The sequence below is a fragment of the Dromiciops gliroides genome, chromosome 3, assembly GCF_019393635.1.
Source record: "Dromiciops gliroides isolate mDroGli1 chromosome 3, mDroGli1.pri, whole genome shotgun sequence".
Classification (NCBI taxonomy): domain Eukaryota; kingdom Metazoa; phylum Chordata; class Mammalia; order Microbiotheria; family Microbiotheriidae; genus Dromiciops; species Dromiciops gliroides.
Window position 1 is genome coordinate 603,042,195 of NC_057863.1, and position 26,757 is coordinate 603,068,951.

Below are 26,757 nucleotides of genomic sequence, written 5' to 3' on the forward strand. Positions count from 1 at the left end.
ACTGAGGACTATGGGAGTGGAATGTTGTATACTGTCAGACTCAGCTGATGGGCAGGTTTGACTGGCTGAAATGCTTTCAGAAGGAGGGAAGAGGGATCTAGCTAAAAATGAAGCTGATGTCAAAACCAAAAAGAACAATATCACACTTATTTCAAAGAAAGAAAAATTCAAATTACACAATCAGCAACATCACTGGTAGTGAAAGAATGCCGGGTTTGGAGTCGAGACAATGCAAGTTTGAATCCTGCCTCAGACACTGACTAGCTGTGTGACCCTGGGCAAATTAAATCAAACTCTCCATGCCTCGGTCTCCTCACCTGTAAAATGAGAGAGTTGGAGTCAGCAGTCTCAAATTTATGCATGTACATCTTGTTTATACATAGGAGTTTGCATGCTGCCTCCCCCATTAGATTGTGAACTCCTTGAGGGCAGGAAATGTCTTTTCCCTGTCTTTGTATCCCAGTGCTTAGCATAGTACCCAGCATGTAGTAGGTGCTTAATAAATGCTTGTTGACTTGTTGTCCCTTGGGCACATTTCAGCTCTAGAGTTAGGACTTATGGTCTCTGTTTCTGAAAGCTATATTATGAGTACAGTGTATTGGACCAATGACAATAATTATAATTGAGGAAGACCAAATAAATCTGGGCACCAAGATATTTTTGTAAGTGGGGAAAAAAAAAAAGCCTTGCCTCAGGCTCTGCCGCACTAAGGAGAAGAAAAGGGAATCCAGACTAGAGGAAAAAATGGGGAAGGGATTAGGCCACCCAGAAACAGGGCCCAGACTGGTGGAAGCAAAGCAGGAGACAGCTAGAATAGCGGGTTACCCTTAGCTGTTCAAGGGACGGGTCCAAATTGGGTAGGAAGGCAAGAAAAGGAACTCCCCAGTGGAGCTGGGTCTAAGGTAACAGTAATTATAGAGACGGATGGATGGATGGATGGATGGATGGATGGATGGATGGGTGGGTGGATGGATGGATGGATGGATCAATCGATAGATCGATCGATAGATAGATAAAGGGAGGGAGAAAGAGAGGGAAGGAGGGAGAGAGAGATGGATGATGGATGGATGAATGGGTGGGAGGATAGGTGGGTGGGTGGATGAATGAATGGATGTATAGACAGATATATAGACAGACAGACAGACAGAGATAAATAGATAGATAGATAGATAGATAGATAGATAGATAGATAGATAGATAGATAGATAGATAGATAGATAGATGAGGGAGGGAGAAAGAGAGAGGGAGGGAGAGCAAGATGATGGATGGATGGACAGGGGATGGAGGGATAGATGGATGGATAGATAATAAAAAGAGAGATAGATGATGGAGAAAGTGAAGGAGAAAGAGAGGGAAGGAGGGAAGAAGAAAGAGATAGATGATGGATAGATGGAGGGAGGGAGGGAGGGATAGATGGATGGATAGATATTAGAGAGAGATGGTGGATGGATAGATAGATAGGTAGGTAGAGACAGACATATATGTATATGTATGTATGTGTATGCAGGTATATGTATATCTGTATATGTATACATATAGTGTGTATGTATATATATATATGTGTGTAGGTACACGCATATGTATTGCATATTGTGGTATAGTAATACACGTATGTTTGTATCTAGAATACACGTGTGTATGTACATGTGTGTGCATGCATGTATTGTGCAGGTGTGTGTGAGTATGCTGGTGTGTTGTGTAAATGACCTGCATGTATATATGCTGTGCACATAGCATGTATACGTATGCATGCATTGTTATAGACTGTACATGGTATACCTGTATATGCACTGTGTGCATGCTGTGTACATGTGTGTATGCATAAGTGTCTTGTATAAACATACATGTGTATGCATATATTTGTATATGGCCGATTATATTCTCCATATATTTGTTTTATATGCAATAGTCTGTATTTATCTCATCTACTCTGGAATTATCTTGTGTGTATCCCCTCCCCCCATTCAAATATAAGCTTCTTGAGGGCCAAGACTGTTTTTAACCTTCCTTTGCATCCACAGGGCTTACTCAGCCTAGTGCCTAGCACATAGTAAGCACTTAATAAGTTCTGATTTGAGGCCAATCCTTTAAAGGAAAGGTTTATTGACGTCTTTCGGTTTTTATGTCAGTCATTTCCAGAGATTATTTCTTTATAGGATACATGACAAGCTAAGAGGCCATTGGTCACCTAAAGGCCATGATAAGTTTATCAGACCATGGGGTAAGAAACATTAGCTAACATTCCTGGCACACAGTAGGATTGTGTAAATGCTTGTTCAGATCTAGGCTGGACTAGTGGCCTCTGAAGTTCTTCCTGATGCTGCAGTGCTATGATTCTGTGTCTACTCAGCACCCAGCTAGACCATCCATGTGAGACAATAATGCACACTGGCCTTGGACCCAAGAGACCTGTGTTTTGAAGCCTGGCTTAGCTTACTTAGAGTTATGTGACCATGAGCAAGTCACAATCTCTCTGAGCCTCATTTTCCCTTTCTGTAAAGTAAAGAAAACAATACTTGCACCACCTAGTTGGCTGGACCGCCATGAGGCACACACACACACTTAGTAAAACCCATCAAGTGCCATCAAAATGTTGGCTTTCATTGTTTATCATTATTTGTCTGCCCAACTGGACAGTAAGTTGAAAAAAGGCAGAGCATCGACCCTGCTTCCCGTTCAGTTCAATTCAACAAATGTGAATTAAGTACCTACTGTATACACCCTAGCCTGCCAATTCTTGAAGAAACCCAAACAAAAGTGAAACAGTCCGTGCCTTTGGGAAATATATGCTAGGGTAGCCAGCTGAGGGTGGCCAGCTCCTGGAGATCGTAACACAATGAACAACACAGATGAGTAAAGACAAAGCAACTGGCAGACCGAGGAGGCACTGATAGCTGAAGGCTTCATGGAAGAGGTGGCACCCAGGTTGAGCCTTGAAGCAACAAAAGGATTCTAAGAGGCAGAGATGGGGGGGGGGGTTTCAGGTATGGGGAAAGAGTTATGCAAATACATGGAAGTTGGAGATGAAAGGTCAAGTTCAGAGAACAGCTAGTCCATTGTGAAGGAGGAGTTATATGAAATAAGTGGGAGCCAGAGAGAGCCTTTGATGCCAGGCTGAGAACTTTGTATTTTATCCTAGAGACAACTGGGAGCCATGGAAGATTCTTGAGCAGGGCAGTACCAGAGTCAGATATGTGCCTTCAGAAATTCAATAAATACACAATAATTTCAACAAACATTTACTAAGCACCCAGAGAAGCACTGTGTAGAGGATGGATTAGACAAGAAAGAGACCAGAATCAGAACTCAATACAATAATCCAGATGACAGATGATGAACCAGGGTAGTGTCTGTGTGAATGGAGGGAAGGGGCTGCAAGTATGTGGTATTGCCCTTTGTGAGAGATCAAACACAATACTAGACATGGAATAGGTCATTACTAAAGGCTCACTGATTGATTCACAGTAGACTTAGCAAAGAACTATAGTAACTTATTATACTTGAATCTCATTCAATATCTAGTGCAATGCTTTGTAAATATGTCAGTATTAAGCACAAGCATTAGACACTGTGCTACACATTCTCAGCCAATCAGTCAATAAACATTTGTTAAGTGCTTACTCCAGGTAGTGTGCTAAGCCCTGGAGACACAAAGAAAGGTAAACACATTTTTTGCAGACACGGGTTTGTTTAGAACTCAGAGCACATTCAGTACCTTGGAGAGTTAAGGGATAGCAAATAGACACAGCCTATTAGTTCTTGAACCAAGGCACATCATCAAACGAGACTTCTGCCAGTAGCCTGAAAGACCCCCTCACATAGGACCATGAGGATACTTACCATCTTCATCTGTCTGGAAGATGACCTCCTTGCCCTCTTTACGTCCCTCAGGGTTGGCCAGGATGAGTCGCACATGGATGTTCCTGTAGGGCAGCAGGTTTTTGATGGTGTAGCGGTTGGTGCCCCGTTCCATCTTCACACACTCCCGGAAAGTCTGGTTGTGGCTATTGCCCACAGTGTAGCGGTAGCACAGGGACACAGTGTAGGTGTGGCAGCGGGTGACATTGTAGCCAAGGGGCTCCCACTGGAGGGTCAGCTGTCGAGACTGGATCTCAGAGAAGGCAAGACCCTTGGGAGCTCTCATGGGCTCTAGGGGACAAAGGTGGGGACAAAGGGCAGAAGGAAAGGTGAGGAAGAATGCAGGGAGAAAGGGGAAAAGAAAACTAATTAGCCAGAAGGAAATGCAGGAAGGTGCTGCCCTTAGAAGCTGAGAAAGTCAACCACCATGAACATAGCACCAGCACAGGGGCAGATTAAGGTGGGGAAGGGCCAGTCTGAATCACTTGAAAATAATTTCATTTCCATCCTCTCACAGACTGTGACAGCCAAGTTTTGTCAGAACCAGCTGAGTTGGGAAGGCTCAGGCAGAGTTCTGATGACAATCACTGACCAGTGACCCACCCAGCTCAGGGCAGATATGGGTGGGGAAGGGATTGGCCCCAGCAACTCATGAAGATCCTTTTCCAAGAAAGGAAAGTGGTGGCAATCTGCACCGAGGAATGCCCACACTCAGGAAATCATGGGTCTTTCAAAGTATTAGGAAAAAATTTCACTAATTTCAAATACCTATAGTAACTGCTAACAAAGTCTCAACAAATGGAGGTCTCGTAGGGACCTACTTTAAGGAATAAATAAGACTAACTGTGTGAAGGTAAATGGTACTGCTAAATACAGTTTTCTCCCAAATATGGCTTGGATAAAACCTAATTGCATTCTATACTTGATGCTATTTTTCAGTGCATATCTTTATTTTTCCCTTTTCAAAAAGTTACCACTTTCAAAATGCCACCTATCTACAAGGTTGACATATATTCATGCCAGTAGGCTACTTAAAATGAGTTTTTCTTCTGAGTAGGTTAAGTTCCCCAGACCTGCAATTTTGTTGGGCCCAAGAATCAACAGAGGCACCGGATTTAGAGTCTAAAGACCTGGGTTCAGATTCGAACCACTCTCTGTGAGACTTTGGGCAAATTGTTTAATATCTCCGGGCCTCTGCAAACGGCCTCCACTAGCTTAGGTCCAGGATGCAGCCCGCCCCCTCCCCAGCATCACCCACCTGCACATTTGGTCCTGCTGATGAGGGCAGGGCCTGGCTTCCCAGTGCCCCCTTCACCAGGTCGGGTGAGCAACACGCTGATTTCATACTCAGTGTCGGGGTCCAGGTGCCACAGCTTGTAGGTCTGCATGCTGACCGCATGTACCTCCGCCCAGGGGCCCCGAGACATGCGGTATTCGATCTCCTTGCGCACAATGGGACCGTCGCCAATGATGGAGTTGGTGTTGAGTTGAATGATGAGGTAGGTGGAGCCAGCCCGGAGCAGCTGGGGAGGTGCGATGGGTGTGGGGGGCTCTGGGGGACAGGAGGAGGTAGGCAGGAAAGGGCCATGTGGGAGAAACCACAGACCCCTCTTGCCTATGCCCAGTACTATAGAATCCCTAAGGGGATCTGGGGGGTAGGTAGGGGGGAACATAACCCAGAGAGGGACTAAGAAGATACCCTTTGACCCTGACTTCTTCCCCAAATCGTACACAGACCCTAACCCACCAAGAGGCCACCCTGAGATCCCTCAGTCTGACCTGTGTCCCCCCGGGTCTCTCACCCTGATTCACCCCAGGGATTCACTGACCCTTAACAATGAGCTCTGCAAAGTTGGAGACTCCCGCTCCCCGTGGGGCCTGGGACACACAGCGATAGAGGTCCTGCTCTCCCCGGCCTACTTCAGGCAGCTGGAAAGTGGCCAGGAAGCGGCGATGACTGATGTGCTTCACAGAGGCAGCAGCGACCATCAAACCACCCTGGCGCTAGAGGAGAAAGAGCGTAAGCCTAGAGATTCTCCTGCCTGCAAACCCAGAGCCCTGATCTCCAGAAAGGAAGAGAATTTGCTGGGGGACCTGCCCACCATGGATGAGGAGCAGGCCTCTGGACAATCACTCTGGGAGGAGGAAGGAGAAGCCAAGGAGCGGCCTGTTGCCCCACCTGCCCGAGGAGAGAAAGAATGAGGGGCCTCGTGGTAGGGGCAGAGGGATAAGGAGAAGGGAAGAGCAATAGGGGAAGCCTCTTACCTGCAACAGAAACTGCTCAGCCTCTGAGGCCCGCCCAGCTGCCATGCACTGGAAAGTGGCGTTCTGGCCCGCGTTGACCTCCACATCACCCAGACGAGAGAAGTGAGGGGCCTTTGCTAGAGAGGGGACAGAGACACACATGGGTGGAGTGGAAGAGCCAGGCTCCCCTCCATCACCCGCAGGGCAGTCCCCTCCAAATGCCACCCCTGCAGCCTCTCCAAGGAATGACAGACAGCGGGGAGGCTCCCTGTGGGACTCACCACACGGGTAGCTGAAGAGCAGAATGTCATCCAGGCCCATGTAGCCTCGGCGGTCAGTGGAGATGATGGCCTCAAACAGCACCTGGGCCAGCAGAGACCCAAACACCAAGCTCATAGTCCAGGCCTCCACCCATCCCAAGCTAACTCTCCCCCTCCCCGAACTCCACCATCAACCAATCAAGCATCAAGCATCTAGTAAGCATCCCCCCTGTACGCATCAGGTACAACTGGAGGTCCTGGAGACACAAGTGCCAAGAATGAAACAATCCCTGGTGGCAGAGCTCCTCCCCCTCCCCCAAAGCCTTCAGCTCCTCTCCCAATCACTATAAGCCACACATGTTTTCATGTATTCCTTTGACAAATGTTTAAGTGCATAGCACTGGATTGGGACTTGGGGGGCAGTAAGTGAAACTGTTCCCCGAAGGAGTTGAGAATCTTGTACCTTTCGATGGCCGTCCCTAGCCTTGGTCCCAACCCTTCTCCTTCCATGTCTACCCCAAATCCCTTTTGCCTGCCCCAAAATCCCCAGGAGCCTGGCTTGCCACAGCCCTGACTCCACCTAGAAGATGGCCCACCAACCCAACGTGGAAGCCAGCACTGAGCAGCCAACAGCATCAGGGGTCTTAGGGCAAACCTTTTGGGGACAGAGAACTTTCCCCGAAAACCGACCCGAAGAATCATAGTTTTAGAGCTGGAAAGGGCCTCAGAGGTAGAGTACAACTGCTTCATTTGACAGATGAGGCCCCTGGGATTAAGAGACTTCCCTGGGGGCAGCTAGGTGGTGCAGTGGATAAAGTACCAGCCCTGGATTCAGGAGGACCTGAATTCAAACCCGGCCTCGGACACTTGACACTTATTAGCTATGTCACCCTGGGCAAGTCACTTAACCTTCATTGCCCCACAAAAAAAAAAAAAAAAAAGAGAGAGAGAGACTTCCCTGAGGTCCCATGGGCAGTCATTATAGAGCTAGGATTAGAACCCAGGTCCCTTGACTCCAGGGATTTTGCTGCCGCACTACACTGAAAGATACAAGACTACTTCTAATTCAGGACTGTGCATTATCACCCAGTCACTGTGAGCCCCAACCTGGGCCACAGACACCCTAGACACAGGCAAAGCCACAGATGCAGCTCTAGCACTTGCCCCCAGACCCAGCAGCCATAGCCCGCTCACCTGGTACTCATTGGGCCAGAAGGTACTGACCGCCAGCTCGGCCTGGTGCCACTGACGGCCATGAGAGCCGGACATGTTCCAGACGGAGCTGCCCAAGGGGCCTCCATTGACTCGCACATAGACCCCAAGGGTCCCTGGGCTGTGTCCGTCCCGGCTATACAGGAAGTAGCTGAATTGGAGGCAGTGGGTGTCATTCTCACTCAGGCTCTGGAAGACCACGTGGGCCTGCTGACCGGCAGCATGCTGGGAGGAGTTGACCATCAGGTACGAACCTAGGACGGGAAGAGTTCACAGTTGGAGTGGGGGTGGGGGAGGGGGAGGAGGGGAGCACTGCTAGTAGAGAGGGGGAAGAGAACACTGAGTTATAAACAGAGAACAAACATTGATTAAGCACCTACTGTGCACCAGGTACTATGTTAAGCGCTGAGGAGCTAAGGAGGTTTCAGAGAGACAGGGACTGGGGGGTCATGGAGGAGAAACAATGAGGGTCTGGAGGAAGCTGGGCAAGAAGGAGTCAAAGGGAAATGCTAACAGGATGAGACAGGAACTAAAGGATTTCTGTATATTTTGGCAATAAACCATCAGCTCTTAGATTTAAACTGGGAGGGATCTAAGAGACTGCAGGCGTTTATGTACTAGGCAGAATTTCTATTCCACTTTGAGATTTACAAAGTGCCTTATGAAGCATTCATTGTCTCATTTGTTTTCATCGATACCCTATGAAATAGATGTTATTATCCCCATTTTACAAATGAGGAAACTGAGGCTGGAAGCTTAATGACTTGCCCAACGTCACACAGTCATTGAGGCAGGATGTGAACCCAGAACTTGTGGACTCCAAGTCCAGCCCGCTATACACATAACTAGATCATCGAATCCAGCTCCTCATTTGGCAGATGGAGACCCAGAGAGTTCCAGAGGCCAGCCAAGGTCATACAGATTGTAAGTGGCAGGCCTGGGAATCTATTCCCAACCCAGCACTCTCTCCGCTGTACAGGGCTGCCTCTTATGATCCCAGCCATGCAGATGAGCCTCTTCATTTTGAACCACCTGGAGCAGGTGATTTCTGCCCTAGCAAGGTCAGGCTAAACAATTCCTGCAGGACTGTGGGCTGGTGATCCTAGACAAGCCTTTTCTGGAAAGAGCCCAGAGGGACAAGCCCATTTCTATGGCCTTCTTGCTGGAATGGGGGTCAACAAAAGAGACCCCAAATGGGCCCAGAGTCAGGGCAAAGGTCTGAGGACAAGGAGCCATAGCTCCTTGGAGGGAAGCAGGGGAGGGACGGGGCGGGGGGGGGGGGGGGCCGGGGAACAGGACGTGAGTGGTGGCAGAGGAAGCCACCCAGGAGGGAAGAGGAGAGTGGCAAGAGGCCAGAAGTCAGAGCTATCCCAGTTGACTCCTGGGTCTGGAAGACATCCAACAAAAACTCATTTTCATCTCGGCCCCTGTACCTCCAGAGTTCAGGGCTCCCCTGAGACACCCTTGGAAGGGAATTTCATTCATCTCTCCAAGGCCAGGACTAAAGTCAGAAGGGAAGTGGGCAGGGCTTAGAGATTTCTATTTCTTAAAACAAACTCATGTTCTCTTTGTATAGACCCATAGATTACTCTCTACTACCCTAGCCCCTAAGAGAGGAACCATCCTACCCCTCTCCCCTCTTCTCTCCTCCTGGTCTTTTCCTCTCAGTATGAAGATAACCCTTTCTGTCTCTGGCTCCTTCTCTTGCTGATTCATCAGAGTTCTAGGCTCCAATCCTGGTGTCACCAATGACCCCCTCCCTTATCTTCCCATCTGGCTCTGATCCTTCCTGATTCTGTGTCCCCAAAGCATGAGGGAACACAGACTCATGCTCTGCCTTCCTCTGTCTATTCTAGTACAGCTTGTCTTCCCAACAGGCTAGGTACTCCCTGGGAGGGGGCGGGGGTTGGGTATCCCTAACCTTACCCATGATGAGGATGGAAGAGGAAGAAGAAGGGTGGGGTGTTAACGGGCTACCAGTACCAGCCAAGCCAGGCTCCAATCTGGGAGGGGAAAGGTAGCAGCAGCAGAGGGAAAGAGAGAAAGGAATTCCTGATAAAGAGATGAGAAAATGATTCTCCCACTTCCTTGCACAGGTAAGGAGCTCTGAATGTTGAACACGCATATACTGTCACACTCAGTTAATCGGTTGGTTAGTTTTACTAAAGTGCTTTATACACACACACACACACTCCTTTCTTTTCTATACCTTGTTACAAGGGATGGCTCCTTCAGTAGGGAAGGGGGCGGGATATATTTGGAAATGATGGCAATGTGGAAACAAAAGATATCAAGAAAAAAATGTTAAAAGAAGAAAAAAAAAGAAGGGCCGGCTTATTTTCAGGAGGAAGAAAGAACTGCCTAATCAGACTCCAAGCTTCCACAATTTTGAGCTCCTGGGGAAAGGAGAAGGAGGGACAAAGAGGAGTGCGGGACAGGGAGAGAAAGCATTGTGGAAAGTTACAGAATACAGTGTAATTGAGCAGAAAGACCTGTGGAGACAGAAGACCTGGGCCAGGCTCTAGTTCCAAGCACGCCACTGACAATACTGTGTGATCTGAGGCAACTCAGTTCCCCCAGTTCTGGGTCACTTGTTTAAATGAGGAGGTTAGACTAGTTGACCTCTGAGGGCACATCCATCTCTGAAGTTCTATGATGCTTTCTGGCATGCCTGGAGAGACATCTGGGGTTCACTGCATGTGGTGAGCAGGACTCTGCAGAAGTCAGACCACAACTAGGCACCCAGACTTTAAGGACTCTGACATGCTGGTGGGAAGCCAAAAGAGTACAACCAAAATGATAAAGGGTCTTGAGTCCATGCCACATGGGGATCCCTTAGAGGAACTAGGAATGTTTATCCTGGAGAAGAGAAGGCTCGGGGTGGGTACAATATCTTTGTTCAACTACCTGAAGGACAGAAGGCGGAAGAATTAAACTTGTTCTGCTTGGTGCTAGAGCAGAGAACCAATGGGTAGAAGATGCAAAGAGGCCAGTGTAGGCTTGATGTCAGGAAAACTCTCCTCCCAGTAAAAGCTGCCCCAAGAGGAAGGGTTGGAGTGGTTCACCATCCTTGCAGGTCTTCACACAGAGATGAACACTTGTCAAATCCGCTTTCATGGGAATTCTTTTCGGTTGTGGGTTGGACAAGATGGCCCCAGAGAAGGCATAACAGCTCTAAATTTTGTGATTCTGTGATATGACCATAGCAGTCTGGAGCTTGAGCAGAAAACATTGTACATTAGGGAGCTATAAAGGGAGGGGAGCCCTCAGCGAGTAGAGACTGGGAGACTCTAAAAAGAAGAACATGGGAGATCATGGAGGAGTACTAACAGACACTGATGGAAAGAGGGTTGGTGGGCTTATGGACAGCTTGAAGGCAATGGGGAGGGGGCTATAAGAAATTCTCTTGCCCTGATCATCACAAGGCAAGACTAAGAAGGGAATGGTAAACAGTGACAGAGATCACAGATATACATTCGAAAGAACCTTAAAGATTATCTATCTAGTCCAAATGCCTCATGAAATAGATGAAGAAAATGAAGCCCAGAGAAATAAAGTTATTTGCCTAACATCACACAGGTAGTAAATATGTCTCCCATCTTCGGTGCTCTTTCCACCACACCACAATGAGCCTGCCTGTTGGGAAAGGTCCATGGAAGGGCAAAGGGAAGAAATGGAGAAGGCTTGTAGTGAGGCAGGAAGGGAGCAGAATGAGAAAAGGTTCGAAGCAGAGGATTGAGGGTGGGCTAGGGGGTAAACAGGGAAGATTTGACATGGGCCAGGGAATGATCCAAAAAGGCTCCCACAGTGGAGACACAAAGTAAGCTTACTCTGGGGCAGAGAAGGGAGGAGATTAAGAGAGGATCACTGTGGGACAGGAAGGAGGATTACAGAAAGGTTCAGTGCAGGACAGGGAAGAGGATCAGAGAAAAGTCGATGGAGCAAGGATGGGGAATCTGAGAAATTTCACTCTGGGACAGGAAAGGAAGAGGGTCAGGGAAAGCTCTCTGTAAGGCAAGTACTGTAATGAGAGCCATTCTACCCACAAACAAACATCCTCTGCCTGCTTCTGGGGGGCCACATGGGAGTTCTCAGGGGCTGGCTTCTGACCATTTATATACAACTCATCACTGAGTTCAGTCCCATAATTCACTGCTAAGCCAGAACTTTATGAGGATGCTAAGGGGGTGCACTGATCCTTAGGCCTTTCTCTTCCTCCCATTTTGTCTGGGCATGCTGGTGCCTTTTCTGTCTTCATTACTTTGGTACAGGGCCTTGTGAAAACTCAAAAGGCCCAGAAGCCTTTTGGTCATAGTGGCAACATCTGCCACTGGTAAGGCTAGAGAAGTGGCATCCTGACCCACATGTACAAAAATATTTCTAGCAGCTCTCTTTGTGGTAGCAAAGAATTGGAAGTCAAGGGGATACCCATCAATTGGGGAAAGGCTGAACAAGTTGTGGTATATGAATGTAATGGAATACTATTATGCTATAACAAATGATGAGCAGGCAGATTTCAGAAACACCTGGAAAGATTTAAGTGGACTGATGCTGAGTGCAGTGAGCAGAACCAGGAGAACATTGTACACAGTAATAGCAACATTGTGCAATGATCAACCGTGATAGACTTAGCTCTTCTTAGCAATACAGTGATCAAAGACAATTCCTAAGGACTCATGATGGAAAATGCTCTCCATATCCAGAAAAAAAGACTTGTGGAATCCAAATGCAGCTTGAACTATACGGTTTCTACTTTGGGTTTTTTTTTCTTTTTTGAAGTTTTTTTCCTTTTCTGATTCTTCTTTCACAACATGACTAATGCATAAATAAAAAAAAAAGAAGTGGTATCCCCCAGGAGCAGCAATGTCTGTCAGCACCAGGAAGTTTGACCACCACCAAGAAAGAAAGCCTAAGCAGCAGAAGGAATGAGATGGTACCAAGGGAGGGGTCAGCATCAGATAAGGTAACAGGGCTAATCAGTAATCTTTTGTTTGTTAGTTTGCAGGGCAATGAGGGTTAAGTGACTTGCCCAGGGTCACATAGCTAGTAAGTGTCAAATGTCTGAGGCCGAATTTGAACTCAGGTCTTCCTGAATCCAGGGCCAGCACTTTATCCACTGTGCCATCTAGTTGCCGCCTAATCAGTAGTCTTGTAAAAACAATTTCTGTCCAAAGGAGGCTTGAATGTTGACTCCCAAATAACTGCGCTGGTAGTAATATGCAAGCTACTAAGTTCCGTTCTGGTCATTCTGTAATGCATGCTAAGATTCTCCTTTGCTTTTTGTGGCTTTCTTTAAATAGAAACAAATTACCTCTATTCTACCCCCAATCCATGTTCGTACATTGAGCCCCTCTTTTATTTTGTCCCTCTTGGAGGAAACTTTAGAATAGACCCAAAATAGAATTGTTCCTAGAGTAGCCAGGGTAAGAGGTGAAAACCCAATGAATGTGAGAGTGAGGATCACAGTTTCCTGAGGAGGAAGTCAGGCTCCCCTGGCAATAAACCTGATACTATACAACTGCACAGTTAGGTTATGAGCAGGAAGGGGCAGATACCCTGAGCCTTTATGAGTCTCAGTAGTGGTTGCCTCTAGCTTCTATGCTAGACAAGAAAGAAGGAGGGTCAGGGAACATTCAGTATTGGGAAATGGTAAGAGAAGGCCCACTATAGGGGAGGGAAGAGGGGAGAACAGAAAATGGCTCACCTTGATGCTGTGAAATAATCCAACTATTCTGAATTATTCAAGAAAAGTGACTAAACCACCTACATTCTTTGACTGAGTAACCCCTGCTTCCCAGGTATAAACCCATTGAAAGTCAAAGAAAGAAACAAAGTTCCCATACATTGACAAAATATTCATAACAGAGGTTTTGGGGGTAGCAAAGAATTGGAAACAAAGCAGTTGTCCATTGACTGGGCTGAACCAATGGTGGCACGTGAATGTGATAAAATTCTGAAAAACATGAAATGATTTGTATGAACTAGTGCAGAGAAAATAAGCAGAATCATGAGAATGATATACATGATGATGACAACAATGGAAATGAAGTGTACGCTAAAAGGAATCATATGGTGAAAAAGAGAAAATTCAGTAAAGATGCTAGAGAAGAGACAGCAAAAGATGCCTCCTCTCCCATGACAGAGATGAAAACCAACTAGTAGACATTGTCAGAAAAGGTTTCTGAATAGTTGTTTTTCTTTGTCACAAAGAAGGGTTTATTCTGGAGGTGGAGGTGAGAAATAACTGTGATGGAAAGACATAAGGCATCAATAGAACCTTTTTTAAAGAAAGGAAGAAAAAGACTTACCATGAGGCAGGTCTGGTGGGGACCGAGGGCCACCATCATTGCGTACTTGCTCCCACTGGAAATCGTCATACTGGGCTTGACTATACTCACATGGTGCCACTGGTTCTCCATCCTCGTCAAAAGAACAACCAGCTGTCGGAACAAGAAAGCTAATTTACCTCAAATCCATCCTGGGGTCACCTTCCAGCTTGTTGCTAGGACGAATTACTAGATTACTCCAAAGTAGCTCCTACATCACCTCCCACCCAAAAACTCTACAAAAACCAAGCTTAAGCTCCACTTTTAGAAAATCCTGTGGAAGTTCAGCTTGGGGATGGGGGCATTGAGGGAGGAGAGGTTAAAGAAAAGACTAGGGATAGGATCTGGGCTGATGTATTGTAATCTCTACCCCTGGACTAAAACCATAGAACATCTTGTGTTTCCTAATTCAGGAGCCAATCCACCCACAGTGTATAATCTGATATGGACACGCACACACACTCAACACATACCACACACATAACAAGAGATATAAAATCCGCTGGCATGTTTGAGGCTATTTAGAGAAATATAGGAGGGAAGCATCAAAATGTTTGCATCCCTTATGTGTTTTAGCACAATAGCATTGAATCATGCTACCTCAGAGTTGGAAGGGACCTCAGAGGTGACCTAGTCAGTCCAACTGAGGCCTGCAAGGAATTTTTCCAACAAATCTCATTTATTCGTTCAATTCAAAAAACAACTGTTGAGAACCTGTGAGTGCTAGGCATTGTTCTAGATGCTAATGATACTACAAAGACAAAAGAATAAAACTATCCTTGCCCTAAAGGAGCTTACACTGTAGAAGCAAGATTAAAAGGTACAGAAATAAGTAGATGCAAAATATATACAAAATCACCCAATATAATTTCATAAGGAAGGGTATTCTCATCACTAAGGAGATTGAGAAAGACCTCATGCACCTATGATATGATTTTTAAAAAAGAAAACTTAGAATTTTACAAGGTGGAGGTGAGAAGAAAGTACATTCCAGGAATGGGGGACCACCTATACAAAGGCACTGAGGTGGGAGATGACATTTCATTATGGGAAATGGATAACGGGGCAGTTTGACTAGAACAGAGGAGCAACATGAAATAAGATTTTTTTTCCTGATATTAACGTATACAAAATGACTGGTTGATAATGTGGAGGTCATTTCTGAATCAATTGTCTTAAAGCCAGACTAATAACTTGTGGGTTCAAAGATCAAGATCAGTACCAATTAGAAGAAAGTAGAAAAATGAGAAGATATGGAGCACAACTGAAGCGATTCCAATCTGTCCTTTTTCATCGAGTTGTTTAGCCCCCAAAATGGGAAATGGATTAACGGACACAGACACAGACTGTTGCCATTTCCTAAGAAAGCCAATAATCACAATAAGGAGAACAAAAGAGCCTCAGAAACACTCATCCAGAAGGACACTTGATCACCTTGCTAAGCATGAGATTTGACAGCCAAGGATGACACTATTTTAGAATAAAAACTCCTTTTGTAAAATCTTATTAAAAAATATAGAAAGGATTATAAGCAGTCTTGCTGCATTAAACGGTGAAAAGCAGTAGAAAGAAAAACACATTTATAGAAAGGTGAGAGGGTCCCAACCAAGCTAGACCATACTGAGGACATTTAAGTATAAAACTGGATAGAGGACAATGAAGAGATCAAAAAAGGCTAAGATCTATTAAAAAAATTCTATACCAAACTCTTTTTCTCTATCAATGACAGTGGAGCTACCACCTTTGTATTCTAACATCATAGTCCCCAGTGTTCTGCATGAGGTAGTAAAAATGGCATTGAAGGGGGGGAAATGATAGACCTTATTCTAACCAAAAAAAAAGCAACTGAGACAACATTGATAATTACTAACCTACATGCCTAGTTTCTCATCTATAAAAAATCAGCATAAGAATATCCTACAAAAAATAAAAAATTTTAAAAATTTAAAAAAGAAAGAAGAGGGGCAGCTAGATGGCACAGTGGATAGAGCACCAGCCCTGGACTCAGGAGTACCTGAGTTCAAATCTGGCCTTAGACACTTAACACTTACTAGCTGTGTGACCCTGGGCAAGTCACTTAACCCCAACTGCCTCACTTAAAAAAAAGAATATCCTACAAATAATCTACATGCACACCAAGGGCATGTGATGAAGATAAGAGAAGGGAACACAAAGGTTTTTACAAATATTACTCAACAGCAGACCAAATCCTTCTAGTCACACAAGTGACTGAAAGGTACAAATAGTACTAGAGGCTTCTGTGTTTATTGTTCATTAACCACTTAAAAGAATTGTATTTGGTAGCACAAAGACTACCTTAAAAAGTCTCCTATAACAAGATATCTTCCATGCACAAGTCAAAATTGGACAAGATTCTTTCAAAGATCTAACAGCAGAAATAACTTCATTTAATGACATTCTGGTTTTGAATATCAAACAATGCATAAAAGTTGCCTCAGGCATTAGTCTCTATGTTGCAGAACAAGGTGCCAGCCCACATTGGTAGAGGTAGTTTCTTCACCAGGCATTCTCTACACCAATGAAATCACAGTTCCATATGCTCCCCAAAGGCATCTGTCACTTTCATGGAGGATATCCCCAGATGTAGCTGTTTACAGATGACTCTTTACTGATTGCATCAAGTCCTAGAACATTTCAGAGTTTCCTAATAAGACCTATTATCACTGAAAAGGGTTTTACCTTACAATCCACACAAGAAAAATCAAGTGGATGAAGAATGCTATGATCCAGACTATTGATGTGCTATCAGATAAACATCCCATAGAGCTGGTTCATCAGTCCATAAATGTTAGATAGACACTACAGATGGACAGTGAGGTAGGTCCAAAGTTGACTAGAAGGAGGAGACTAGGCTAGATTTCTCTTGTGAAATTGTGCAGTTTTTTTAAAGACGTCCAAGGTCCTTCTGGAAACAAAACCTATCAGTATTCTTCTATTGATGCTATCTGCCAGTGAGTCATGAATCACAGTCTATGAAAATTTAACCATGGAGATCATCCAAAGGAAAATGGAGAGGTACCTAGGGAACTTCAGTAGAGTACAACCCATAATCAATGAAATATTGCTCAGGTAAATTGATATAAAGAATATCATCAGGGGCAGCTAGGTGGCACAGTAGATAGAGCACTGGCCCTGGAGTCAGGAGGACCTGAGTTCAAATCCGGCCTCAGACACTTAATACTTACTAGCTCTGTGACCCTGGGCAAGTCACTTAACCCCAACTGCCTCACAAAAAAAAAAAAAAAAAAAAAAAGAATATCATCAGAGAGATGCATCATATGAAAAGGGAGTAAACCAGCCCTGTAGCAAGAAGAAGACATAGCCAATGAAAAAAGCCCACACATTCTACTGCTATCCACATAATGTCAAGATCTCCAAGAAGAAGGTGAAAGTGCTAATAATGGTTTATGATTTGCATGATTAGAGTACAGTACACATATCAATGCCATCATAGATTCAGGCTAGGTTCTTCACCGTTGGGCTCTTTTTTGGATCCTGACTTTTATCCAGTGTCTGTAATATACTTTCCCAATTCCCGTTATCTGCAAATTTGATAAACATACCATTTATCCCATAATCCAAATCACTGATGAAAATATTAAACAGCAGAGTACCAAGGACAGATCCCTGAAATGCTCCACTAGAGATCTCCCACCAAGTAACATCAAACCATTAAGGGCTACTATTTGCATGTAGCCAATCAACCAATTCTGAATATACCAAATTGTATAATCATCTAACTCACTTTTATCCATCCATATTTTCTATAAGAATAACTGGAAGGGGCAGCTAGGTGGCGCAGTGGATAGAGCACTGGCCCTGGATTCAGGAGGACCTGAGTTCAAATCTGGCCTCAGACACTTAACACTTACTAGCTATATGACCCTGGGCAAGTCACTTAATCCCACTTGCCTCACTAATAAAAAAATTTAAAGAAATTTTTAAAAATGAAGAATAACCGGAAAGATTTCATCAAATCCTTTGCTAAAATCTAGATAAGATATATGTGTATGTGTCTTTCCCCTAATTTCCCTGTCTGGTAACCCAGTGTAAAATTGAGAGTTTAGTCTACCAGGACCTTTCTTAAAGAGGCCATTCTTTGTGATTACCACCTTTTTTCTACAGATTCACTAACCATCCTTTTAATAATAGACTTTTGAATTTTGCCAGGAATCAAACTCACTGGTCAATAGTTTGCAGATTCCATTCTCTTCCCTCTTTTGAAAATCAGGACACTTTTGCCCTTCTTCAGCCTTGTAATACCTCTCCAATTCATTACAGTCTTTCAAGTATTACTGCTGGGAAGGGGAATGAGATGGAGAAAAAATCCATTTTTGTTCACTGAAAAAAATAATTTAATTTTTAAAAAATATTACAGATGTACAAATCACAGATTTGACTTGAGAGTGACTCAGTAATCACATCCAATAGCTCTTACAATGAATGAATCAATAAGCATTTTTTTTTAGTGAGGCAATTGGGGTTAAGTGACTTGCCCAAGGTCACACAGCTAGTAAGTGGTAAGTGTCTGAGGCCGGATTTGAACCCAGGTACTACTGACTCCAGGGCTGGTGCTCTATCCACTGTGCCACCTAGCTGCCCCAATAAGCATTTATTAAGCACTTCCTATGTGCCAGTCATTGTGCTAAATGATGGGGCTACAAAGAAAGTCAAAAAATATAATACCTTAAGGAGCTCTCATTCTTTTTTTTTTTTTTTTTAGTGAGGCAATTGGGGTTAAGTGACTTGCCCAGGGTCACACAGCTAGTAAGTGGTAAGTGTCTGAGGCCGGATTTGAACTCAGGTACTCCTGACTCCAGGGCCGGTGCTCTATCCACTGTGCCATCTAGCTGCCCCAAGGAGCTCTCATTCTAATAGGAGATACAACATGCTAGTAACTATGCGTGTTTTTGTTCAGTCGTTTTTCAGTCATGTCTGACTTTGTGTCTGACCATCTCCTTTGGTGATCATCATCAATTGTCATCTCTATGCAGGTGATTCTTAGATCTATATCCAGTCCTAACCTCTCTCCTGAGCTCCAGTCTCACATCACCAACTGCCCCTTGGACATCTCAAATTAAATGTCCAATAAGCATATTTAGCTTTATATGTCCAAAACAAAACTCATTATCTTTCCTTTCCAAGTTCTCCTCTTTTTCCAAGTTCCTGTATTACTTTCAAGAACTCCACCAGTCTCCCAGGTATGCAGGCTCTCATCTTTAGTACCATCTTCAGCTCCTCTCTTGCACTCATTCCACTTAGCTAATCTGTTCCCAGATCTTGTCATTTCTACCTTCACAATATCTCTCATATAAGCATCCTTCTGTCCACTCACACTACTACTATCCTAGTGTAGGCTCTTATTACCCCATGCTGATTAGTTTTCCGGCCCCAAGTCTTTCCTAACCCTAGACTATCCTCTTATTCAGCTACCAAAGGTGCTAAAGAACATATGGCTATATCCCTTTCCTACTTAATAAATCCCAGTGGCTCCCTCTTACCTCTAACTTCCAAGGCCTTTCACAATCTGGTCCTCCACTACCTTTCCAGTCTTCCACATCACTATCTTCCACATGCTCTTTTTTATTTTTATTTTCAAAAACAGTCAGGGTTAAGTGACTTGCGCAGGGTCACAAAGCTAGTAAATGTTTGAGGCTGGATTTGAACTCGGGTCCTCCTGACTCCAGGGCTGGTACTTTATCCACTGAGCAACCTAGCCCCTCTTCCACATACTCTTATGATCTAGAACCACTGGCTTTTTTGTTGTTCTTCACATATAACATGTCATTGCCTTTTCCTATGCTTTTTTTTTAGGGCAATAAGAGTTAAGTGACTTGCCCAGGGTCACACAGCCAGTAAGTGTTAAGTGTCTGAGGCCGGATTTGAACTCAGGTACTCCTGACCCCAGAGCGGGCTCCTATGCCTTTTAAATAGTTGCTACCCCGGGGCAGCTAGGTGGTGCAGTGGATAGAGCACCGGCCCTGGAGTCAGGAGTACCTGAGTTCAAATCCGGCCTCAGACACATAACACTTACTAGCTGTGTGACCCTGGGCAAGTCACTTAACCCCAATTGCCTCACTAAAATAAAAAAAAATTAAAAACAATAAAGAGTTACTACCTCCACCAGCCCATGTATGGAATACTATCCCCTTCTCACTTCTGCCCTCTGCCTTTCTACAAGACTCAGCTCAAATCCTACTTTTGGCAAGAAGTCATTTCCAATCCCCCTCCCTGCTAGTGCCTTCACTGTAGATTACCTCCCATTTGCACTGTATTTAACTTATATGTACATAATTATTGGGCAGGGGCAGCTAGGTGGTACAGTGGATAGAGCACTGGACTTGGGATCGGAAAGACTCATCTTCATGAGTTCAAATCTGCCTTCAGACACTTACTAGCTGTGTGACCCTGGGCAAGTCACTTAACCCCACTTGCCTCAGTTTCCTCATCTGTAAAATGAGCAGGAGAAGGAAATGGCAAACCACTCCAGTACCCTTGCCAAGAAAATCCAAAAATGAGGTCACAAAGAGTTGGGCATGAGTTCAATGATTCAACAACAACAACTTTCACTGCAGCTAAAAGTTTTAGGGCAGTCAGGTAGCACAGTGGATAGAATGCTGGGCCTGGAGTCGGAAAGATCTGAGTTCAAATCTGGCCTCAGACAACTTACTAGCTGTGTAACCCTGTGCAAGTCACTTAATCCTGTTTACCCTCAGTTTGCCTCATTATAGTCTAACTCACCAAAGGAGATAATATAGAGAGTCAAGAGAAGTGGGCCCAAGACAGAACCTTAGAGGACATTCATAGTTAATGATGATGACCTAGAGAAGATCTAGAAAAGGAGAGTGAGAAGTGGTTAGACAGGGAGGAGAAGAAGCAGGGAAGAAAACCTAGAGAAAAGAGAATCCAAGAGATGAGGGAGTGTTGAAAGCTTCCAAGAGGCCAAGAAGGACGAAGATTGAGAAGAGACCATGAGATTTGGCCATTAAGAGATCACTGGTGGGAGCAGCTAGGTGGCGCAGTGGATAAAGCACCGGCCCTGGATTCAGGAGTACCTGAGTTCAAATCCGGCCTCAGACACTTGACACTTACTAGCTGTGTGACCCTGGGCAAGTCACTTAACCCCCATAGCCCCACCAAAAAAAAAAAAAAAGAGAGAGAGAGAGATCACTGGTGACTTGACATTAAAGGCAAGATTCGAAAGATCTAGAATCAGTGGAGAGAAAGTAGGTATCTTTTTCAAGTTTAGTGAGAAGGGAAAGAGAGCTATGGGATAATAGATATATAGAATCAAGGGAGGCTTTTTTTTTTTGAGAATAGGAGATGCAGTTGTGTTTGTATGCAGCAGGGAAGGAGCCAGTAGACAGGGAGAGAATAAAGATTAGAGAGAGAGTGGGGATGTGTATCACATTTTATGGGGATGATGGAATGTGGTATCTGATCCTCTGATGGGAATTCATTAGTAGACCACATGGGAACTTATTAAAGATAGCTCTTACTTCCTATCTTGGGATTCAATTCCCTAGAAGCCATTTCTGTTCTTTCTTTTCTCTATTCTCTTAGGAAGAGAAAACAGGCAAGGTAAGATTTGAGTATTTCTACCTTCTCCCTATCATCACTTAGTGTGGTTCCATTCACCTTCAGCATCAGTACTATCTTTGAGTCTCCTTGTTTTTCCCAGGATAGTTTAAAATAAAAGCAAACAAAAAAAAAAACCTTTTTATTGTTCTTGGATTTCCTGTTAAGCCTCAATTTGTTCTGGGAGTTAGCAATGCAAACACTATTACAAAATTGTTCACACGTTTGTATTCCTCCTCTGTTACCAGCCCATTCTTCCTGCCTCTGCATACATCTTTTAAAAATCTAAATTGGTGAATCAATTTCCTGTGCATCTACATCCTTTTCTTCATCCACATCCTTCTTTCCTCCTCATAAAATCGTTTCTCTCTATGACTTTAGAATCACATTTTTGAGAATTGCCCACCTTCCCTGGTTGAAATCTGCAGAATTTTAGGCTATAGGATCCTAACTGAGCCTTCAATAAACTCTGAAATCTATTCTCAAAAAAATGTAGGGTGCATGTCAAACTACGTGTCCCCCTCTGCTTTCATTCTCCATCAGAAATTGTAAAATTTGAATTTTAGAAGAATCATGGTATTCAAATTCTAAGTGACACAGTGGATAGCTGCTGGACTTGGAGTCAGGAAGACCTGACTTGCCTAAATCTTGCCTAAGACCCTAAGACCCTGAGCAAGTCTTAACCTCTCTTAGTCTTAGTTTTGTCATCTGTAAAATGAAAATAAAAGCACCTACATCCCAAGGGTTGTTGTAAGGATCAAATGTGATAACATATGTAAAGCACTTTGCAAACCCTAAAGTGCTATGTGTCGTTGTTGTTGTTCAGTCATCTCAGTTGTGTCTGATTTTTTGTGACCCCATTTGGAGTTTTTTGTTTGTTTGTTTCTGTTTTTTTTTAGTGAGGCAATTGGGGTTAAGTGACTTGCCCAGGGTCACACAGCTAGTAAGTGTTAAGTGTCTGAGGCCGCATTTGAACTCAGGTACTCCTGACTCCAGGGCCGGTGCTGTATCCACTGCGCCACCTAGCTGCCCCTGGAGTTTTCTTGGCAAAGATACTGCAGTAGTTTACCATTGCCTTCTCCAGTTCATTTTACAGATGACAAAACTGAGGCAAACAGGGTGAAGTGACTTGCCCAGAATCACATAGCTATTAAGTGTCAAAGGCTGGATTTGAACTCAGATCCTCCTGTCTCCAGGCCCAGCATTCTATCTACCATGCCAACTAGTTATCATCATCATTAATTACTGCTGTTGTTATTTTTTTTTTTGGTGAGGCAATTGTGGTTAAGTGACTTGCCCAGGATCACACAGCTAGTAAATGTTAAGTGTCTGAGGCCCCACTTGAACTCAGGTCCTCCTGACTCCAGGGCCGGTGCTCTATCTACTGTGCCACCTAGCTGCCCCTGTTGTTATTATTATTAAAATGGGGAAGTCTGTTCCCACAAGGTTCCTATCTTTCCACCCAGCAACTATTTCCTACTAGTAAGTGAAACCTGGGTACAGAATAGCAATTCCCTTTATTGTTTCCCCCACCTTTTGAAGGATGAAATTATCAATCAAGGTCAGTTAAGAAATTAACAACTTTTGTGCTTTTTGGCACAGTAAATTTCTGGATAACTGAAGTCTCTCACTACTGCTGGATCATGTTTCTGAGCTAGGATTGTGGTATGATTCCTAAAATTCACATCGATTTTCTCTTTCTGTCTACATGATCTGTAGTTTTCTCTAGTGATTATATCACTTCTGTTTCTTCCTCCATTGTCCTCACCTTTATCCAAATGTTCTCTACCATTCTTTCTTCCTCTGGTCCCTAGATATGTGGTCTTGTATATACATATACATATATGTATATACATACATATACAGCGTGTCCAAAAAGTCTTACTAGCTTAAAACCACCAAAATTTTTTGAACATCCTATATATTCTTTTTTTTTTTAAGTGAGGCAATTGGGGTTAAGTGACTTGCCCAGGGTCACACAGCTAGTAAGTGTTAAGTGTCTGAGGCCGGATTTGAACTCAGGTCCTCCTGAATTCAGGGCCGGTGCTTTATCCACTGCGCCACCTAGCTGCCCCGAACATCCTATATATTCTTAGCATAAAATATTGCCCCATCCTTAATCCTGTTTTCACCCATCCTTTTCATTTTAAATGAGATAATCCCATGTAAGACATGGTCTCAGACTACCCAATTTCAAAGCCATAGATGAGATCCACCTGCCTCTTGGCATTAGAACCTCTATTTCACCCATACATTTTGCATGGATAATGTGGGCATCAATGGTTGTAGATTGTGTTACTTGGTCCTTTTTGGAATGTCAACCCTTTTGAACTTCTGGGTATTCCTGGTACTATTCTTCCTACCTTATAGTTAGTGACTATCTGACACCTAGCTTTAATGTATAAGCAGTTCTCTCTCCCTCTCCCTCTATCTCTATATTTCTCCCTCTCTTTCTTTCTTTCCCCCCTCTTCTGTCTCTCTCCCTCTTCTGTCTCTTCTCTGTTTCTGTCTCTGTCTCTCTTCTCTCTGTCCCTGTCTTTCTGTCTGTGTCTATCTGTGTCTGTCTGTCTGTCTCTCTCCCCCTCCTCCTCCATTTCTCTCTCTCATGTCTCTTTTCTCTGTTTATCTCTTTCTATAATTCTATCTCTCTCTCATCTGCCTCTCTGTGTGTGTGTCTCTCTCTCTCTTTCTCTCTCTCTCTCTCTCTCTCTCTCTCTCTCTCTCTCTGTCTCTCTCTCTCCTCTCCTCTCCTCTCCTTTCCTTCTTTTTTTTTTTTGGTGAGGATATTGGGGTTAAGTGAATTGCCCAGGATCACACAGCTAGTTAAGTGTTAAGTGTCTGAGGCCAGATTTGAACTCAGGTACTCCTGACTCCAGGGCCGGTGCTGTATCCACTGTGCCACCTAGCTGCCCCTCCTTTCCTTCTTAATCCAAAGCCCTTTTGATTAGATTTACAAGACTCCAAGCAAATTCATTCTTACTAGCCTTCAGTAGGTATATTTCATCCCTGGTCAAGAGTCCACCATTACTATATTTTAAATCATCAACATTCTAGAAGTCAATCACTTAGCATTTAGTAAGTGCCTTCTATGTGCCAGGCATTGTGTTAAGCACTATTAAGAATTATTATTATTATTATTCCCACAAAGCTTTAAGTTTTTTAAATGTTTTCCTCATTTAAAAAGCCCTCATGAGGCAGATAGTGCAAGTATTATTGTTATCCCCAATTTACAGATGAGGAAACTGAGGGTTAGAAAAGCTCAGTGATTTGCTTATGGTCATCATGGACTCTTCACTATCTCACAACCCCCATATCCAGGCTGTTGCCAAGGCCTGTTGATTTCGCCTTTATAATATCTCTCTAATACTCCTCCTCTCCTCTGACACTGCCACCACTCTATGCCAGCCCTCATCACCTCATGCCCAAACTATTACAATAGATGCTGATGGGTCTGCCTACCTCAAGTCTCTCCCCACCCCAATCTATCATCCATTCAGCCAAGAAAGTGATTTTCCTAAATCACAGGCCCTACCATGTCACTCCCCTCCTCGATAAACTCCAATGGCTCCCTATTACTTCTAGGATCAAATATAAAATCTCTGTTTGGCATTCCAAGCCCTTTATAACCTAGCCCCCTCTTACCTTTCCACTCTTCTTCTATCTTACTCCTCGATATGTACACTTTGATCCAGTGACACTGGCCTCTTGGCTGCTCCATTAACAAGATGGAGTCATCTCTCAGCTCCAAAAATTTTTTCTGGCTGTCTCCCATGCCTGGAATTGCTCTCCTTCCTCTGTTCGACCTACTGACCTTCCTTTAATTCCCAACCGGAATCTCATATTTCCTTCAAATCTCATATTGCCCTTATCAACCCCTCTTAATTCTAGTACCTTCCCTATGGTAATTATTTCCTGTTTATCCTTTATGTAGCTGGGTTTGTATATATTTGTTTGCATCTTGTCTCTCCTATTAGATTGTAGGCTCCTTGAGGGCAGGGACTATCTTTTGCCTTTATTTGTATCCCTAGCACTTAGCACAGTGTCTGACACATGCTGTTGTTCAATCATTTTCAGTCATGTCTGACTCTTCATGACCCCATTTGGGGTTTCCTTGGCAAAGATACTAGACTGGTTTGCCATTTCCTTCTCCATCTCATTTTACAGATGAAGAAACTGAGGCAAACAGGGTGAAGTGACTTGCCCAGGGTCACGCAGCTGTCTGAGACCAGATTTGAACTCAGGAAGATGGGTCTTCCTGTCTCCAGGCCCAGAACTGTATCCACTGCACCACCTAGCTGCCCACGATACATAATTAATAATGTTTATTGATTGAGTGATCAACTACCTCCCAGGGCTTTTGTGAGGATCAAATGAGATAATAATTCTAAAGCATCTAGCACAGTGCCTGGCACATAGTCAGTGTTATATAAATGTGAGCTATTATGATTACATTCTCCAGAATTCACTGATCTCTCCCTCCTCTGAAGCCCTGCAACATTTATAATGTATACCACACAATCCAGTCCTTAATTATATGAAGAATCATTTTCTAAACCTCTGCTGAAGTTCTCCTGGTGCCTTATGGGAGTGTGGAAGTGACTTTCCCTCATTAAAGCCTATGTCAGCAAAACACAAGCTTCTACAGGCCCCACAAAGCTAAAAAATCACTGGGCATGGGCTGTCTGGCCATGGACAATGTATCTTTCATCAGAGGATCAACACAACTAAGTGGGGAAAGATTCATCACCATAAGCCTGGCCACTAAGTGATGATTTTTTTTAGATACCACAACCTATAGGTTTATTGTTGGTGTAATAGAAAGATCACAGAATTTAGAAGCAAAGAACTTGTGTTTAATTTAACTCCTGAGAGGCAGCTAGTTGGCACAATGGATAAAGCACCGGCCCTGGATTCAGAAGGACCTGAATTCAAATCCAGCCTCAGACACTTGACAGTTACTAGCTGTGTGACCCTAGGCAAGTCACTTAACCCCCACTGCCCTGCCCCCCCCCAAAAAAAATTAACTCCTGGTCTTGCTAGTTATTACCTATACAAACACTGACAAGATACTTAACTCTCTATGGGACTCAGTTTCCTCATCTGTTAAAAAATGAGGAAGTTAGACCAGATGGCCTTTGAATTCTTTTCCAACTATAAAAGCTATTGTCTTTTTTATTTATTTTATTCATTTTTAAAGTAATAAACATTTTTATTTATAGTTTTGGGTTCCAATTTTTATCTCTCCATTCCTCCCTCCC

General features: G+C 44.0%; 1 protein-coding gene across 4 annotated transcripts in view; it reads right to left on the reverse strand.

Annotated features, from left to right (window-relative positions):
- The window catches only part of PTPRU (protein tyrosine phosphatase receptor type U), a 117,067-nt gene that overhangs the window by 67,611 nt on the left and 22,699 nt on the right, over nucleotides 1-26,757 (reverse strand). For all 4 annotated transcript variants that reach the window (XM_043993592.1, XM_043993590.1, XM_043993589.1 and 1 more), the window contains exons 2-8: nucleotides 13,883-14,014; nucleotides 7,557-7,828; nucleotides 6,384-6,465; nucleotides 6,124-6,239; nucleotides 5,688-5,862; nucleotides 5,117-5,410; nucleotides 3,841-4,149 (exon numbers count right to left, since the gene is read on the reverse strand). In XM_043993592.1, coding sequence (XP_043849527.1) covers nucleotides 3,841-4,149; nucleotides 5,117-5,410; nucleotides 5,688-5,862; nucleotides 6,124-6,239; nucleotides 6,384-6,465; nucleotides 7,557-7,828; nucleotides 13,883-14,014 — 1,380 coding nt within the window. The remainder of the gene's footprint in view (nucleotides 1-3,840; nucleotides 4,150-5,116; nucleotides 5,411-5,687; nucleotides 5,863-6,123; nucleotides 6,240-6,383; nucleotides 6,466-7,556; nucleotides 7,829-13,882; nucleotides 14,015-26,757) is intronic.